We start from the raw sequence: 17829 nt of genomic DNA on the forward strand, positions 1-17829 counted from the left end.
AAAGGCCCATTCCACTAGGAAGGTGGGCTGCTCTTGGGCGGCTGCCCGAGGTGTCTCGGCATTACAGCTTTGCCGAGCAGCAACTTGGTCGGGTTCAAACACCTTTGCAAAGTTCTACAAGTTTGATACCCTGGCTGATGAGGACCTCATGTTTGCTCAATCGGTGCTGCAGAGTCATCAGCACTCTCCCGCCCGTTTTGGAGCTTTGGTATAATCCCCATGGTCCTTACGGAGTCCCCAGCATCCTCTAGGACGTAAGAGAAAATAAGATTTTAAACCTACCAGTAAATCCTTTTTCTCCTAGTCCGTAGAGGATGCTGGGGGCCCGTCCCAGTGCGGACTACATTCTGCAAGACTTGTATATAGTTATTGCTTACATAAGGGTTATGTTACAGTTTTGATCAGTCTCGGTCTGATGCTGTTTTGTTTCATACTGTTGACTGGTTCATATATCCAGGTTATACGGTGTGGATGGTGTGGGCTGGTATGAATCTTGCCCTTAGATTAACAAATATCCTTTCCTCGTACTGTCCGTCTCCTCTAGGCACAGTTTCTCTAACTGAGGTCTGGAGGAGGGGCATAGAGGGAGGAGCCAGTGCACACCCATATCTAAAGTTATTTTTAGTGCCCATCCCGTCTATTCCCCATGGTCCTTACGGAGTCCCCAGCATCCTCTACGGACTAGGAGAAAAAGATTTAGGTTTAAAATCTTATTATTTCCTTCTCTCATATATAGTGTGGCAGATGCTCAATTAGCTTAGTGATATCATTCAGGTGCTTGAAAGGGAGGGGGTGTTTCTAAGCAAGAAAAAAAAGGCAATTGGTTTCCCCCAGCACCCTGAATTATAACAGTAACCAGATTTAAATCCCACACAATATTAGAATTCAGAGATCTCGGTTACATATATTTGCGCAAATGTATGAATATGCCCAAAAAACGCATCAAGGCGTTTCTGTATATTTGGGGTTCTAGCGCTATATCCAGGTGCAGGGTGTGGCACCCCAAAACACCAGCATAAGCCAGAAAGCCCACGGCAGCATACCAGTGAAAAAACTATAGTGTTAATAAATTAGTGTTAAGAAGCCGAAGCTATAGAGAGGGTGATACAAAAATGAGATGTAATTAAAATGGAGTAATAGTGTTAAAGAAATTAGTATGTGAAAAGTGTTAATAGAATGTAAAGGTATGCGACACTAAAGCCATCCAGCTCAGCCAGTCCAGAGGCACCACACCCCACACCTCCATTACCACAATCTGGTTCTATGATTAACCAGCAAGGAGCCACATTTCCTTCTCTCGAAGTATGTCCGTCTCCTCCTGGTAGGAGGGGCATAGAGGGAGGAGTCAGCCCACACTATTAAACTCTTAAAGTGCCCATGGCTCCCAAGTGACCCGTCTATACCCCATGGTACTAATGTGGACCCCAGCATCCTCTACGTACTACAAGAAAAAGATTTACCGGTAGGTAATGAAAATCCTATTTTCTATTCCAACCTATTTGTGGTACCGAAACCGGACGGTTCGGTGAGGCCCATTTTAAACCTCAAGTCGCTGAACCCGTATTTACGGGTGTTCAAATTCGAGATGGAGTCGCTGAGAGCAGTGAGCTCAGGTCTGGAGGAGGGAGAATTCCTGGTGTCTCTGGATATCAAGGATGCGTACCTTCATATTCTGATTTGGCCGCCTCATCAGGCTTATCTAATGTTTGCGTTGCAGTACTGTCATTACCAGTTCCAGACCCTGCCCTTTGGGCTCTCCACGGCCCAAGGGTATTTACCAAAGTGATGGCGGAAATGATGTTTCTTCTCTGCAAACAAGGAGTGAACATAATACCGTACCTGGACAATCTGCTGATAAAAGCACCATCCAGGGAGAGGTTGTTGCACAGCATTGCTCCCTCCACACGACTTCTCCAGGATCACCGGTGGATTCTGAACCTGCCAAAATCTCACCTGGAACCAACACGGCGGCTTCGGTTCCTGGGGATGATACTGGACATGGAGGTACAGAAGGTATGCCTTCCTTTGGAAAAGGCATTGGTAATTTAGTAAATGGTGCGGGACGTCCTCAGGCCGACCCAGATATCGGTGCATTTGTCCATTCACCTCCTGGAGAAGATGGTAGCCTCTTATGAGGCATTGCAGTATAGAAGGTTTCACGCAAGGCCCTTCCAGCTGGATCTGGACAAATGGTCCAGATCGCATCTCCACATGCACAAGAGGATACGTCTGTCGCCAAGAGCCAGGATTTCTCTTCAGTGGTAGCTACAGACTTCTCACCTGACCGAGGACTGAAGGTTCGGGATTCAAAATTATATTCTGCTGACCACAGACACAAGCCTCAGAGGTTGAGGAGCAGTCACCCAAGGAGAACACTTCCACGGAAAATGGTCAAGTCGGGAAACCATTCTTCCGCTCAACGTTCTGGAACTAAAGACCACATACAATGCCCTTCTGCAGGCAGCACATCTTCAAGATCGAACCATCCAAGTTCAGTTGGACAATGTGACGGTGGTGACATACATAAACAGACAAGGCAGAACGCAGAGCAGCAATGTCAGAGGTGACAAGGATTCTCCTCTGGGCAGAGAGCCACGCTGTGGCGCTGTCCGCGATCTTCATTCCTGGAGTGGACAACTGGGAAGCAGACTTCCTCAGCAGACACGATCTCCACCCAGGAAAGTGGGGCCTTCACCCAGAGGTGTTCGGGTGCTTGACTCGTCGGTGGGGGAATCCACAGATCGACATGATGGCCTCTCGTCTCAACAAGAAGCTCCAGCGGTATTGCTCCAGGTCAAGAGACCCACTGGCGGTGGCGGTAGACGCTCTGGTGAGTCCATGGATCTATCAGATGGTGTATGTCTTTCCACCACTTCCATTGATCCAAAGAATTCTCAAAAGAATAAAAAGGGAAAGGGTTCAAGCAATTCTCATTGCTCCAGTTTGGCCAAGAAGCGCTTGGTACGCAGATCTACTGGAAATGCTTCTGGAGGACCCGTGGCGTCTACCTCTTCGGGAGGATCTTCTACAACAGGGACCGTTAGTCTATCAAGACTTACCACGGCTACGTTTGACGGCATAGAGGTAGAGCGTCAGATTCTAGCTGGAAAGGTATTCCACACAGGGGAATTCCTACCTGGATCCATGCCAGGAAAGGGGTAACGTCAAAACATTACCACCGAATTTGGAGAAAATACGTCTCTTGGTGTGAAAACATTACATTTCCTGCGGTGGAATTTCAACTGGATTCTTTTTCTGCTTTTTCTGCAGTCTGGTGCAGATGTGGGCCTACGTTTAGGATCCATAAAGGTCCAGATTTCGGCCTTGTCCATTTTATTCCAAAAAAAGTTGGCTTCGTTTCCTGAGGTTCAGACCTTCTTGAAAGGTGTTCTACACATCCAACCGCCCTTTGTGCCTCCCACGGCACCTTGAGATCTTAATGTGGTATTGACATTTCTGCAGTCAGATTGGTTTGAGCCTTTACAGGAGGTGGATGTAAAGTTTCTTACATGGAAGACCGTCACACTATTGGCCTTGGCTTCGGCACTACGTGTTTCGGAATTGGGAGCCTTGTCTCACAAGAGCCCCTATTTGATTTTTCAGGACGATAGAGCTGAACTCAGAACTCGTCAGCAATTTCTTCCAAAGGTGGTGTCTGCGTTTCATATCAACCAGCCAATTGTGGTTGCGGTGCTTGCTGACACCTCTTCTACTTCAAAGTCCCTGGATGTTGTGAGGGCTTTGAAAATCTATGTCAAACGGACGGCTCCTCACAGAAAATCGGACTCGCTGTTTGTGCTTTATGATCCCAAGAAAATTAGTTGTCCTGTTTCTATACAGTCTATTGCTCGCTGGATCACGCTGACTATCCAGCATGCTTACTCTTCAGCAGGCTTGCCGGTTCCTAAATCTGTTCATGCCCACTCTGCTCGGTCGTGGGTTCTTCCTGGGTGGCTGCACGGGGTGTCTCTGCTTTACAACTCTGCCGAGCAGCTACTTGGTCTGGTTCGAACACGTTTGCTAAGTTCTACAAGTTTGATACCTTGGCCTCTGAGGACCTTCAGTTTGGTCCGTCAGTTCTGCAAAAACCTCAGCACTCTCCCACCCGGTTTTGGAGCTTTGGTACATCCCCATGGTACTAATGTGGACCCCAGTATCCTCTAGGATGTAAGAGAAAATAGGATTTTAATTACCTACCGGTAAATCCTTTTCTCGTAGAGCAGTGATTTTCAACCTTTTTTTTACTCGCAGCACACCAAACAATATTTTAAAATTGGCAAGGCACGCCATCCGTTCCCCCACAGAAAAAAACAAACCTAAAAACACACATTGGCCCTCACAGTAATAAAAAATCCACACATACATTGGCCTACACAGATAAAACGATCACATTGCTCCCCACATAAATCATGTTGCTCCTTCCATAAATCCTATTGCTCCCCACTTAAATCATGTTGCTCACACATTAATCAATCACATTTCTCCCCACATAAATCCTATTGCTCCCCACATGAATTATTCACATTGTCCCCCCCCCCCCCTTCATAAATCCATAAATCCTATTGCTCCCCACAGGAGAAATAGCATAACTAATATTAGCCCCTACCGGCCAGCTGTCCTCCTCCCTGTCCCTCAGTGGCGGGGATTGATAGTGGATTGCTGCGAATACTGAGCACCGGGCGCACGGGCAGGTGTGGATGTGGGTGGGCAAGGAAAGCTGTGTATGCAGGTGGAAACTGGAAGATGTGTATGCAGGCGGGTTGGCTGGCTGGGTGGCGAGTTGCAGCTGCCGTGACCTATGATAACACACCGCCGCTCTAAGAAAGAGCCCGGGCCAACAGTTCCCTCTGAAGGTGCAGGAAGCTGCTCCGGCTCCGTGGCACACCTTGCAACTGGTCGCGGCACACTAGTGTGCCACGGCCAACTGGTTGAAAAAGCCTGCTGTAGAGGATACTGGGCGCCCAGCCCAGTGCTTCGTGTTTCTTGCATGGTTACTTGGTTAAGTTTTGTTGTGGGATCACCTGTTGCTGTTTCTGTTCCTGTTCATGTTGTGTTAACATGGTTTTCTTCTTGTTTGTGTGTGCTGGTTCGAATCTCACCACTATACTTTCTGAATCTTTCTCTCAAGATATGTCCGTCTCCTCGGGCACAGTTTCTAAACTGAGTCTTGTAGAGGGAGGAACTAGTGCACACTATTGATTTCTTAAAGTGCCCAAGGCTCCTAGTGGACCCATCTATACCCCATGGTACTAATGTGGACCCCAGTATTCTCTACGGGCTACGAGAAAAGGATTTACTGGTAGGTAATAATGGTGCAGATGTATTAACCTGGAGAAGGCATAAGGAAGTGATAAACGAGTGATATGTGCAAGGTGATAAAGGCACCAGCCAATCAGATCCTAACTGTTAATTTACATATTGGAGCTGATTGGCTGGTGCCTTTATCACCTTGCACATATAATTGGTTTATCACTTCCTTATGCTTTCTCCAGGTTAATACATCTGCCAGTAAAATCCTATTTTTTATTGTATATTCTGGTTACATTATATTTGAAGTGTTACTAAGCGCAAAAGGACTAGTGTGTCACGATCCGGAGTACTAGAACAATTTATCTACCTTTTGCAGTGTCTCTCCAGGCTGATGTTGCGGTTTGCTCTCACTGTTTGTGAGCAGCGCTGGGATCTGGATACGAGCGCCACTCCCAGCGGCCACTGAGGTCTGTCAGCACTGCTGCTGTTCAGCGCTGCTTCCAGTGTCATGCTGTCTCCAAGCATCGCTCCCCATAGTGCTCTACTCACCCTCCATTCCTGGAAAGTTTAGTCCTGCTTCCTCCACGCTGAAGTTTCCTCCAAAATGCTGAAATAGGCGCAGCCATGTTGGAGGAAGTCAGCTGGTGACTCTCAGTCATTCCAATCGCTGTTCTCGGTCAGCTGATCACAGCAGCCAGTTGCAAGTAAATGATACCTGTGAAGGGAGCAGCCTGGCCACTCCCAAATCACCAGTACAACGTCTCTCTTCCTGTGAATACTGTTATACCCTTTTTCCACTTGTAACACAGGTCGCAGCCGGGAGCCTGACACTGCTGCGACCCGTGCTACAGCCCCCTTCTACACTAGCTCCACCAACCCGGCATATTGCCAGGTTGGTGACGCTGCTGCTGACGCAGCAGGGGCAGCACTGGGAAATCACATGATCTCCCAGCGCCGCCCTTCCATAAACTGTGAACGGGAGCCGTGTCGCCTCGACACGTCTTCCGTTTACACTACACAGCTCACCGGGTTGAACACGTGTTCAACCAGGCAAGCTACCGGGGTAGGATTCCCGGATCACTTGATCCGGGAATTCGCAGGGGGGACCGTTTCCACTAGGAAAAAAAACGTGTTTTTAGAGCTAGTGGAAAAGGGGTATTATTAAGGTGTCAGTATGGTTTTAGTCTGTCAGTCCAGCTCCAGTCTGGTTACCAGAAATTTCACCTATCCAGTCCAGTTTGGTCACTAACCTTGTTCCAGCCCAGTCACCTATCAAATTCCAGTCTGGTTACTATCCTGGTTCCAATCCAGTCACCTATCCGGTTCCATTCCGATTACTAACCTGGTTGCAGTCCAGTCAGGTCACTAATCTGAGTCCAGTCTGGTTACTAATCCAGTTCCAGCCCAGCTTCTAGTACAGTATTACATTTGGCACTGGCATTCAGCCATTGCTCTAGTCCAGTTTCGGTATTTCAGCTTGTTTCTCCATCCAGTAACCACTACTTGCTTCCAGCTGTTTTCTCTCACGCCTTCGGGCCAGCCACTGCTAGAGCACCAACAATTCTTCTGAAGTCCATTAACCTACACTTCTCATTGTGCACATCACTCCATGAATAGGATTCGGATTAAGCCTTTGTTACCTCCACAATCCAGCTGCTTCGGATCCAGCCTCTCACGCCAACCCAAGCCAACCCAAACTTGCAGGTGTGACGTAATGGTATTATCAAAAAATACAAAGTTATATAAAAAGTCATGTTGAAATGACACACAAGCATAAAAACGGCCTCCGCTCAGGAGCGGAAGGGTTAATGCTGAGATGGTAGACCATTTTTATTTTTTTATTTTTTTTTATGTCAAGTGTAAAAGCATCAAAGTGGTTGTCAAAAGGTTGTTGACGGTTACATTGTGAATATTTCCGACAGGCAATATGTCAACATTGTCGACATTAGGGTTAGGCTGTGGCGGGAGGTTAGCTTTAGGTTCTAGGGATTATGGTAAGGTATAGCTGATAATCACCTGAACGCCTGACCCGGAAGGCGCCGCTGCAGCCACCTGACGTAACCACTAGGCACAAGAACATGTATGTCAAAATTCCATGTCAACATTTCATCACAGTCTGCGTGATAAATGTTAACATGGTAAGCGTCGACATTATTACCATGTCGGCACGATGGCTGTCTGCATATAGTATTGTCAAATATAATTTTCAAACTAATATTTTAAAAAAATACTGTATTGGTGACATTTTGGAGACCATCATGTTTTGTTAGCCAAACCATTTAGATTATTGACCTGTAAGGCTGAGAAATGTAGAGCTTGCGCCATCGCAGAGTTTGTGCTGTCAGTGAGCAGATGTTATTTTTTTGTGTGGTGGTGGTTGTTGTTGTTGTAGTTGTAATCCTCCGATTTCAAACCATTGTTTTGTATCTGCCAGTTCCAGCTTGTTGTGTGTTGGTCGCAAGCACATTGGGAAGATGTTCTGGGAATCACATGTACATCTTTTCTCAGCTGTATTACTGTTCTGTCTAGTAGTGAGTGGGCTTTATTGTGATAATTATCAATCGTTTGCTGTATTTCTGTTTAAACCTCCTCAAATTCTTATGTGCTATTTTAATTGTTTTGCTATGTAGGTCAGCATCAAGGAGCAGATGGAGTGAAGGTCCAGCAAGCTACTATAGCACCTATGACTGTTGCAGTGGGAAGCCTTGCTAATGCAACCCTCGGTGCTGTCAGTCCTGACCAAATAACACAAGTGCAGCTCCAGCAGTCCCAGCCTTCATCAGATCAAGAGGTGCAGACTGGGAAGAGATTACGAAGAGTTGCATGCTCTTGCCCCAATTGCAGGGAAGGGGAAGGAAGGTATGTTACTGTGGCTTTCTTCCTGGTGCACTTCCAATACAATAAAAAAAAAGGAAAAATGTGTGTATATAGAACTATGTGCAATATATTTGGTACCTTTGTAAAATTGTATGTTCACTCTGTCATTTAGTGTTTCCCAAACTCCATCCTCAAAGCACCCTAACAGTCCAGTAACTATCTGTGCTCAAGCATGCCTTGGGGATTGGGTTTGGGAACCACTGCCTTAGGTGAAAAGTAGGTTACGATCCAAAGTTATAAAGAATTACATTTCTGTACAATTGCTATTTCCATTACATCCATGGCAGCAGATATTAAAGGGTTAATCCTCATACTTGCTGAAGTGTAGATGTATGCACTGGAAGCATATATACAATGTTATCTCCAGTGGTCTCTCCAAAAATGCACCCTTCCCAATTCCTCTGCCTTGTGTCGGTTAATAAAAGCTGTTCCGCTACACGTGTTCTGATTGTTGGGGTCTTCTCCTGGCTGGTGGCTCACATTATTATTATAATCCTTTATTTATATGGCGCCACAAGGGATCAACAGCGCCCGGTTAGAGTACGTTAACAAATAAGCAAAACAAAAACACAATGACTTACAGTTCAGGACAATAGAGCACAAGTACAGTAGGGCGGATCAAGACATTTCTTTTAGGTGTTGCGATTTTGTGATTTATATTGACTCCTCCCCTTTCTGGTCCCAGCTCCTCCCCTTTGTCACCCTCCGCCCAGTATTCAGGGACAGTGCTCCCCTTCTTATCAATATTAGCACTATAGATCTACACGGTCTGTCAGACAGTTAATAGGTAGACACAAACAAAAGGTGGACATGCATTAGGTTGACACTAACAAGAGGTTGACATGTTAATGGTTGACACATTTTTTTGGCTTATTATATTTTTTTTTACTTTTTCCATCCTTTACTATCCATGTTACAAATCATAACCTTTAGTAACCTTGTGTGAGTGAAGCAAAGTACCGTGCCCGAAGCGTGGCAACCAAAGCGAGCCCGCAAGAGTCCAATTTTCTGCAAATTGTGCTTCCAGATGGCAAAACTATCCACACTAACCCCCCAAAAACCTGTGTCGATTATTTTTTGGTCGTCCATTTACATACCGACCTTTTGTCAGTATCAACCTATTGACTGTATCTAGACAGTGTAGATCTCTTCTACCGTAACCTTAATATCCCGGCGGTCAGAATACCACGCCAGGATCCCGACCGCCGAGAATGCTGACAGCTGCGACAGGGCAATTCCCACTTGTGGGTGTCCACAACACCCATAGAGTAGGAACAGAACCTGTCGCGAGCGCAGCGAGCCGGCAAAGAGCTTTCTAGCGCTCGCCCCGCTGTCGGCATTCTGGCAAACAAGATCCCGGTGTCGGTATACTGATCTCCGGGATTCCATCTCCAACCCTAAAGTCCTTACCACTATTTAAGATCACAGTCTGACCTACTAACAAATTAAAATGGTCAAAATACACATTTAACTACAAATAAAAACAAGCTCTCTCCCGCAGGATCCACAGTAGTATCCACAGGATATATATTGGGATATGAGGTAGCATCAGCAGAATGGCACCAGCGATCAAAGTCTCCTATATCCCCGCCTCCTGGCTCAGGTAATTACATTTTTTGATTGGTGCAGCAGGAGCCGGGCCACGGTCTAGGGCTGCTGATTTTTTGCAGCCATAAGCTTTTTCTTTAATTTTTTTTTTTTTAATCTTATTCTTTTTGGGTGGTCTTTCTAAAAAGCGTCTTGTACGCACCTTAGAAAGAGTCGCTGCATCAACTATCAGCCAGGTCGCGACAACGCTTTCCCACGTGTACAGCGCTGTTTCTGCGGGCGTCAGTGTGGATGTACTAGCAAGTCCAGCTGATGTTACCAGGCTGTGGCCGGAGAACGGGGAGAAGGTAAGGCATCAGTTCCGCTTAGCCGGTTAAGACGCGAGACACAGTCACTTTATTTTCGGGAGGAGACTACCGAACAGTCGCTGATGCAGCTGCCACCTCGAGTGCACCAACGCTAGGCCTCAGGGATCATGGTCTCCAGGACTTAGTAAGAGGCCAGGATCCCTGGGGTTGATGTCAGCAGTGGGAAGTAAGGCACTCCCCTGGTCGCGCCTCCCCCCCCCCCCCTCCCCGTTTCATGACCAGTTTCCTCCCGAGTTTCCCGCCATGAACTGATTTCCCACTTCAGTCTGAGGCGCTAGATATCTGACCCAGTCGCAGCATAGGCGGCTGTGTCACTGGTGCGTCTGTGTTCACTTGGGCACGTGTGTTCACTATTTGCGTCTGGATCCACTTAGTCTTTGAAAGCGTATTGATCGATCCTGGAAGTGGGGTTAAGTCTCCCTGTATACCGCTCTCCTGATGCAGGTGATACAGCACTAAGGTGGTCATTCCGAGTTGTTATCTAGCTGCATTCGGTCACTGTGCAGCGATGAGGCTAAAAAAGGCACTTCTGCGCATGCGGTGCAATGCGCACGCGCGACGTACTATTACAACAAACGATGTAGTTTCACACAGGGTCTAGCGATGCATTTCAGTCGCACTGGCTGCTGCAGATTGATTGATATGAAGTGGGCGTTTCTGGGTGGTAACTGACCGTTTTCAGGGAGTCTGCTGAAAAACGCAGGCGTGTCAGATACAAACGAAGGAGTGCCTGGGGAAACGCAGGCGTGGCTGGCCGAACACTGGGCCGCCATGTGACGTCAAATCCGGAACTGAATGGGCTGAAGTGATCGCAAGCGCTGAGTAGGTTTCAAGCTACTCTGAAAAGCACAAAATTATTTTGTAGCCGCACTGCGATTCTTTTGTTCGCACTTCTGCTAAGCTAACATACACTCCCAGTGGGCGGCAGCATAGCGTTTCCACGGCTGCTAAAAACTGCTAGCGAGCGATCAACTCGGAATGACCAAGTCTCTACCTACCATTGTGGTACAAGTAGTTGGATAAATGCCTGATGCATAGGAGTCTAGTAAACTGTTACTGCTGTTTTTTTCGCTGTGTGACTGAATACGTTAAAAGTCCTGTAGAAGGTAATGCAGTAATATGTTTCTCCTACAAATCTGTATTTGTAGTTGATTTATATGCTCATATTGCTTATTATACTAATGAATAACTTGTGACTGATTGCTAGTGTGGCTGCTGGCCCTTACTATATATACTATACTATATTTCTCTGACGTCCTAGTGGATGCTGGGAACTCCGAAAGGACCATGGGGAATAGCGGCTCCGCAGGAGACTGGGCACAACTAAAGAAAGCTTTTAGGTCACCTGATGTGCACTGGCTCCTCCCACTATGACCCTCCTCCAAGCCTCAGTTAGATTTTGTGCCCGGCCGAGGTTGGATGCACACTAGGGGCTCTCCTGAGCTTCTAAAAAGAAAGTATATAATTAGGTTTTTTATTTTACAGTGAGACCTGCTGGCAACAGGCTCACTGCAGCGAGGGACTAAGGGGAGAAGAAGCGAACCTACCTGCTTGCAGCTAGCTTGGGCTTCTTAGGCTACTGGACACCATTAGCTCCAGAGGGATCGACCGCATGGAACTGGCCTTGGTGTTCGGTCCCGGAGCCGCGCCGCCGTCCCCCTTACAGAGCCAGAAGCAAGAAGAGGTCCGGAAAATCGGCGGCAGAAGACATCAGTCTTCACCAAGGTAGCGCACAGCACTGCAGCTGTACGCCATTGCTCCTCATACACACTTCACACTCCGGTCACTGAGGGTGCAGGGCGCTAGGGGGGGGCGCCCTAAGCAGCAATAAAAACACCTTGGCTGGCAAAAATACCACAATATATAGCCCCAGAGGCTATATATGTGATAATTACCCCAGCCAGAATCCATAAAAAAGCGGGAGAAAAGTCTGCGAAAAAGGGGCGGAGCTATCTCCTTCAGCACACTGGCGCCATTTCTCCTTCACAGCTCCCTGGAAGGAAGCTCCCTGGCTCTCCCCTGCAGTCTACACTACAGAAAAGGGTAAAAAAGAGAGGGGGGGCACTAAATTTAGGCGCAGTATATATAACAGCAGCTATAGGGGACATAATTCAGTTAGTCCCTGCATTATATAGCGCTCTGGTGTGTGCTGGCATACTCTCACTCTGTCTCCCCAAAGGGCTTTTGTGGGTCCTGTCCTCTGTTAGAGCATTCCCTGTGTGTGTGCGGTGTGTCGGTACGGCTGTGTCGACATGTTTGATGAGGATAATGATGTGGAGGCGGAGCAGATGCCTATAGAAGGGATGTCACCCCCTGCGGGGCAGACACCTGAGTGGATGGACTTATGGAAGGAATTGCGTGCACGTGTCGACTCCTTACACAAAAAATTTGACGACATGCCAAATGTGGGACAGCCGGCTTCTCAGCTCGTGCCTGTCCAGGCGTCTCAAAGGCCATCGGGGGCTCTAAAACGCCCGCTACCTCAGATGGCAGACGCGGATGTCGACACGGATACTGACACCAGTGTCGACGACGATGAGTCTAGTCTAATGTCCACTAAGGCCATTCGTTGCATGATTGAAGCAATGAAAGAGGGTTACAAATTTCTGATATAAACCCAGGTACCACTAAAAAGGGTATTATGTTTGGGGAGAAAAAACTACCCGTAGTTTTCCCCCATCAGAAGAATTAAATGAAGTGTGTGAAGAAGCGTGGGCTTTCCCTGATAAAAGATAGTTAATCTCTAAGAAGTTACTAATGGCGTTCCCTTTCCCGCCAGAGGATAGGTCACGTTGGGAGACACCCCCTAGGGTGGATAAAGCGCTCACACGTTTGTCTAAAAAGGTGGCACTACCGTCTCCGGATACGGCCGCCCTCAAGGAACCTGCTGATAGAAAGCAGGAGGCGATCCTGAAGTCTGTATATACACACTCAGGCATTATACTTAGACCAGCCATTGCGTCAGCATGGATGTGCAGTGCTGCCGCTGCGTGGTCAGATTCCCTGTCAGAAAATATTGACACCCTAGACAGGGACACTATTCTGCTAACCATAGAGCATATAAAAGACTCGTCTTATACATGAGAGATGCACAGAGGGAGATCTGCCGGCTGGCATCTAAAATAAGTGCATTGTCCATTTCTGCTAGGAGAGGCTTATGGACTCGCCAGTGGACAGGGGATGCAGATTCAAAAAGGCACATGGAAGTTTTGCCTTATAAGGGTGAGGAGTTATTTGGGGATGGTCTCTCGGACCTAGTTTCCACAGCAACTGCTGGGAAGTCAGCATTTTTACCCCATGTTCCCTCACAGCCTAAAAAGGCGCCGTTTTATCAGGTACAGTCCTTTCGGACTCAGAAAAACAGGCGTGGAAAAGGCGGGTCCTTTCTAGGCAGAGGTAGGGGAAAAAGGCTGCAACAAACAGCAGGTTCCCAGGAGCAAAAGTCCTCCCCCGCTTCTTCCAAGTCCGCCGCATGACGGTGGGGCTCCACAGGCGGAGCCAGGTATGGTGGGGGGCCGCCTCAAAAATTTCAGCGATCAGTGGGCTCGCTCACAGGTGGATCCCTGGATCCTGCAAATAGTATCTCAAGGGTACAAACTGGAATTCGAGGCGTCTCCACCCCACCGGTTCCTAAAATCTGCCTTGCCGATTACTCCTTCAGACAGGGAGGCTGTGCTAGCGGCAATTCACAAGCTGTATTCCCAGCAGGTGATAATCAAGGTGCCCCTACTTCAACAAGGACGGGGTTACTATTCCACACTGTTTGTGGTACCGAAACCGGACGGTTCGGTGAGACCCATTTTAAATTTTAAATCCTTGAACACATACATGAACTTGAATTTTTTTAAGATGGAATCGCTCAGGGCGGTTATTGCAAGCCTGGACGAGGGGGATTACATGGTATCCCTGGACATCAAGGATGCTTACCTGCATGTCCCCATTTACTATCCTCACCAGGAGTACCTCAGATTTGTGGTACAGGATTGCCATTACCAATTCCAGACGCTGCCGTTTGGACTCTCCACGGCACTGAGGGTGTTTACCAAAGTAATGGCGGAAATGATGATACTCCTTCGAAGAAAGGGAGTTTTAATTATCCTGTACTTGGACGATCTCCTAATAAAGGCGAGGTCCAAGGAGCAGTTGTTGGTGGGAGTAGCACTATCTCAGGAGGTGCTACACCAGCACGGTTGGATTCTGAATATTCCAAAATCACAGCTGGTTCCGACGACACGTCTACTGTTCCTGGGTATGATTCTGGATACAGTCCAGAAAAAAGTGTTTCTCCCGGAGGAGAAAGCCAAGGAGCTGTCAACTCTAGTCAGAGACCTCCTGAAACCAAAACAGGTATCGGTGCATCACTGCACGCGGGTCCTGGGAAAGATGGTGGCTTCTTACGAAGCAATTCCTTTCGGCAGGTTCCATGCCAGAATCTTTCAGTGGGACCTGTTGGACCAATGGTCCGGGTCGCATCTTCAGATGCATCGCCTAATAACCCTGTCTCCAAGAACCAGGGTGTCTCTGCTGTGGTGGCTGCAGAGTGCTCATCTTCTAGAGGGCCGCAGATTCGGCATACAGGACAGGGTCTTGGTGACCACGGATGCCAGCCTTCGAGGCTGGGGGGCAGTCACACAGGGAAGAAACTTCCAAGGACTATGGTCGAGTCAGGAGACTTCCCTACACATAAATATTCTGGAACTAAGGGCCATTTACAATGCCCTAAGTCAGGCAAAATCCCTGCTTCTACACCAGCCGGTACTGATCCAGTCAGACAACATCACGGCAGTCGCCCATGTAAATCGACAGGGCGGCACAAGAAGCAGGATGGCAATGGCAGAAGCCACAAGGATTCTCCGATGGGCGGAAAATCACGTACTAGCACTGTCAGCAGTGTTCATTCCGGGAGTGGACAACTGGGAAGCAGCCTTTCTCAGCAGGCACGACCTCCACCCGGGAGAGTGGGGACTTCATCCAGAACACGCTGATTGTAAATCAATGGGAACGGCCACAGGTGGACATGATGGCGTCCCGCCAAAACAAAAAACTAGAGAGATATTGCGCCAGGTCAAGGGACCCTCAGGCGATAGCTGTGGACGCTCTAGTGACACCGAGGGTGTACCAGTCAGTTTGTGTTCCCTCCTCTGCCTCTCATACCAATGGTACTGAGAATAATAAGAAAACGAGGAGTAAGAACAATACTCGTGGTTCCGGATTGGCCAAGACGTGGTACCCGGAACTTCAATAGATGATCTCAGAGGACCCATGGCCTCTGCCGCTCAGACAGGACCTGCTGCAGCAGGGGCCCTGTCTGTTCCAAGACTTACCGCGGCTGCGTTTGACGGCATGGCGGTTGAACGCCGGATCCTGAAGGAAAAGGGCATTCCGGAGGAAGTCATTCCTACGCTGATTAAAGCCAGGAAAGATGTAACTGCAAAGCATTATCACCGCATATGGCGGAAATATGTTGCTTGGTGTGAGGCCAAAAAGGCCCCAACAGAGGAATTTCAACTAGGTCGATTTCTGCATTTCCTACAAGCAGGAGTGACTATGGGCCTGAAATTAGGCTCCATTAAGGTACAGATCTCGGCTCTGTTGATTTTCTTCCAGAAAGAACTAGCTTCACTACCTGAAGTTCAGACGTTTGTGAAAGGAGTGCTGCATATTCAGCCCCCGTTTGTGCCTCCAATGGCACCTTGGGACCTCAACGTGGTGTTGAGTTTCTTAAAATCACATTGGTTTGAGCCACTTAAAACCGTGGATCTAAAATATCTCACGTGGAAAGTGGTCATGTTATTGGCCTTGGCTTCAGCCAGGCGTGTGTCAGAATTGGCAGCTTTGTCATGTAAAAGCCCTTATCTGATTTTCCATATGGATAGGGCGGAATTGAGGACTCGTCCCCAGTTTCTCCCTAAGGTGGTATCAGCTTTTCACTTGTACCAACCTATTGTGGTGCCTGCGGCTACTAGGGACTTGGAGGATTCCAAGTTACTGGACGTAGTCAGGGCCTTGAAACTTTGTTTCCAGGACGGCTAGAGTCAGGAAAACTGACTCGCTATTTATCCTGTATGCACCCAACATACTGGGTGCTCCTGCTTCTAAGCAGACTATTGCTCGCTGGATTTGTAGCACAATTCAGCTGGCGCATTCTGCGGCTGGACTGCCGCATCCTAAATCAGTAAAAGCCCATTCCACAAGGAAGGTGGGCTCATCTTGGGCGGCTGCCCGAGGGGTCTCGGCTTTACAACTTTGCCGAGCTGCTACTTGGTCAGGGGCAAACACGTTTGCAAAATTCTACAAATTTGATACCCTGGCTGAGGAGGACCTTGAGTTCTCTCATTCGGTGCTGCAGAGTCATCCGCACTCTCCCGCACGTTTGGGAGCTTTGGTATAATCCCCATGGTCCTTTCGGAGTTCCCAGCATCCACTAGGACATCAGAGAAAATAAGATTTTACTCACCGGTAAATCTATTTCTCGTAGTCCGTAGTGGATGCTGGGCGCCCATCCCAAGTGTGGATTGTCTGCAATACTTGTACATAGTTATTGTTAACTAAAGGGTTATTGTTGAGCCATCTGTTGAGAGGCTCAGTTGTTTTCATACTGTTAAACTGGGTATAGTATCACGAGTTATACGGTGTGATTGGTGTGGCTGGTAGGAGTCTTACCCGGGATTCAAAATCCTTCCTTATTATGTCAGCTCGTCCGGGCACAGTGTCCTAACTGAGGCTTGGAGGAGGGTCATAGTGGGAGTAGCCAGTGCACACCAGGTGACCTAAAAGCTTTCTTTAGTTGTGCCCAGTCTCCTGCGGAGCCGCTATTCCCCATGGTCCTTTCGGAGTTCCCAGCATCCACTACGGACTACGAGAAATAGATTTACCGGTGAGTAAAATTTTATTTTTTCTGTCAGTTTTGCTGTCTTTGTATATCCGATCCTCAATTCTGGTGCAAGGGAGGGATTGGATTGTATATCACTTTAGCAAGCTTAAAGTGAATATGGTTACAAATTGTGTAGTTTGCACCATACATGTGTATGTGATTTGTTTATCATGTCTGAGAGAGGCAAGGGTGAGGAGGATACACTCTCCACAACAGCACCAACATTGATTTCATGTTTGTCATGCAAAGCAGGGTTAACCTCTCGAGATCTGGTACAAAATGAATTATGTGCAAATTATTATAGCTTTCACCAAAGCCTCCTAAATATTCCAAGGCAGGCACAGGTTCAGTCAGAACCTCCATAGGCATCGTTTGCACAAACATCCAGTATAGCTGAGCGGATAATGCCAGCTCCCATACCAGGGATAGGTTACCCAGTTAAGACCCAACGGGAATGTTGTATGTAAGGGTTATCACATCCAGTCCAGGAATCTGCAGCCTTTCAACAAAAGCAGGCTGAAAGGCCTATGGAAGGTAAATCATATAGACATGAAACAACATCTTCGCAGTCTTCACATGTTTCAGAAGGGGATACTTCAGAGGATGAGGATGCTTCCTTGCATTCTGGGTCTGCATACAGAGATGAGATGGGACTTACACTTCAGTAGCTCTACCTGAGCTATTTAATGCAATCAAAGACATTCTATCCTTGGAGGAGGCAGCAGAGCCTTTGTTAAAATCCAAGACACCAGTGTTTAAACGTCCCTAGACGGTCAAAACTGAATTTCCAGAGTCAGAACAGCTGACGGAAATCATGCAAGAGGCTTGGGTCACACCCAGTAAGAAGTTCAGAATTCCTGAAAAATGAAATTCTAATTATCCTCTTCCGTCTGGGGATTGTTTGAAAAGGGA

At 47.6% G+C, this 17829-nt stretch overlaps 1 protein-coding gene across 5 annotated transcripts in view; it reads left to right on the top strand.

Moving 5' to 3' along the window:
- Window positions 1–17829, top strand: part of SP4 (Sp4 transcription factor) — a 154219-nt gene that overhangs the window by 54101 nt on the left and 82289 nt on the right. For all 5 annotated transcript variants that reach the window (XM_063921775.1, XM_063921773.1, XM_063921774.1 and 2 more), the window contains exon 4: window positions 7881–8109. In XM_063921775.1, the coding sequence (XP_063777845.1) occupies window positions 7881–8109 (229 nt within the window). The remainder of the gene's footprint in view (window positions 1–7880; window positions 8110–17829) is intronic.

This window comes from Pseudophryne corroboree, chromosome 5 (genome assembly GCF_028390025.1).
Source record: "Pseudophryne corroboree isolate aPseCor3 chromosome 5, aPseCor3.hap2, whole genome shotgun sequence".
NCBI lineage: Eukaryota > Metazoa > Chordata > Amphibia > Anura > Myobatrachidae > Pseudophryne > Pseudophryne corroboree.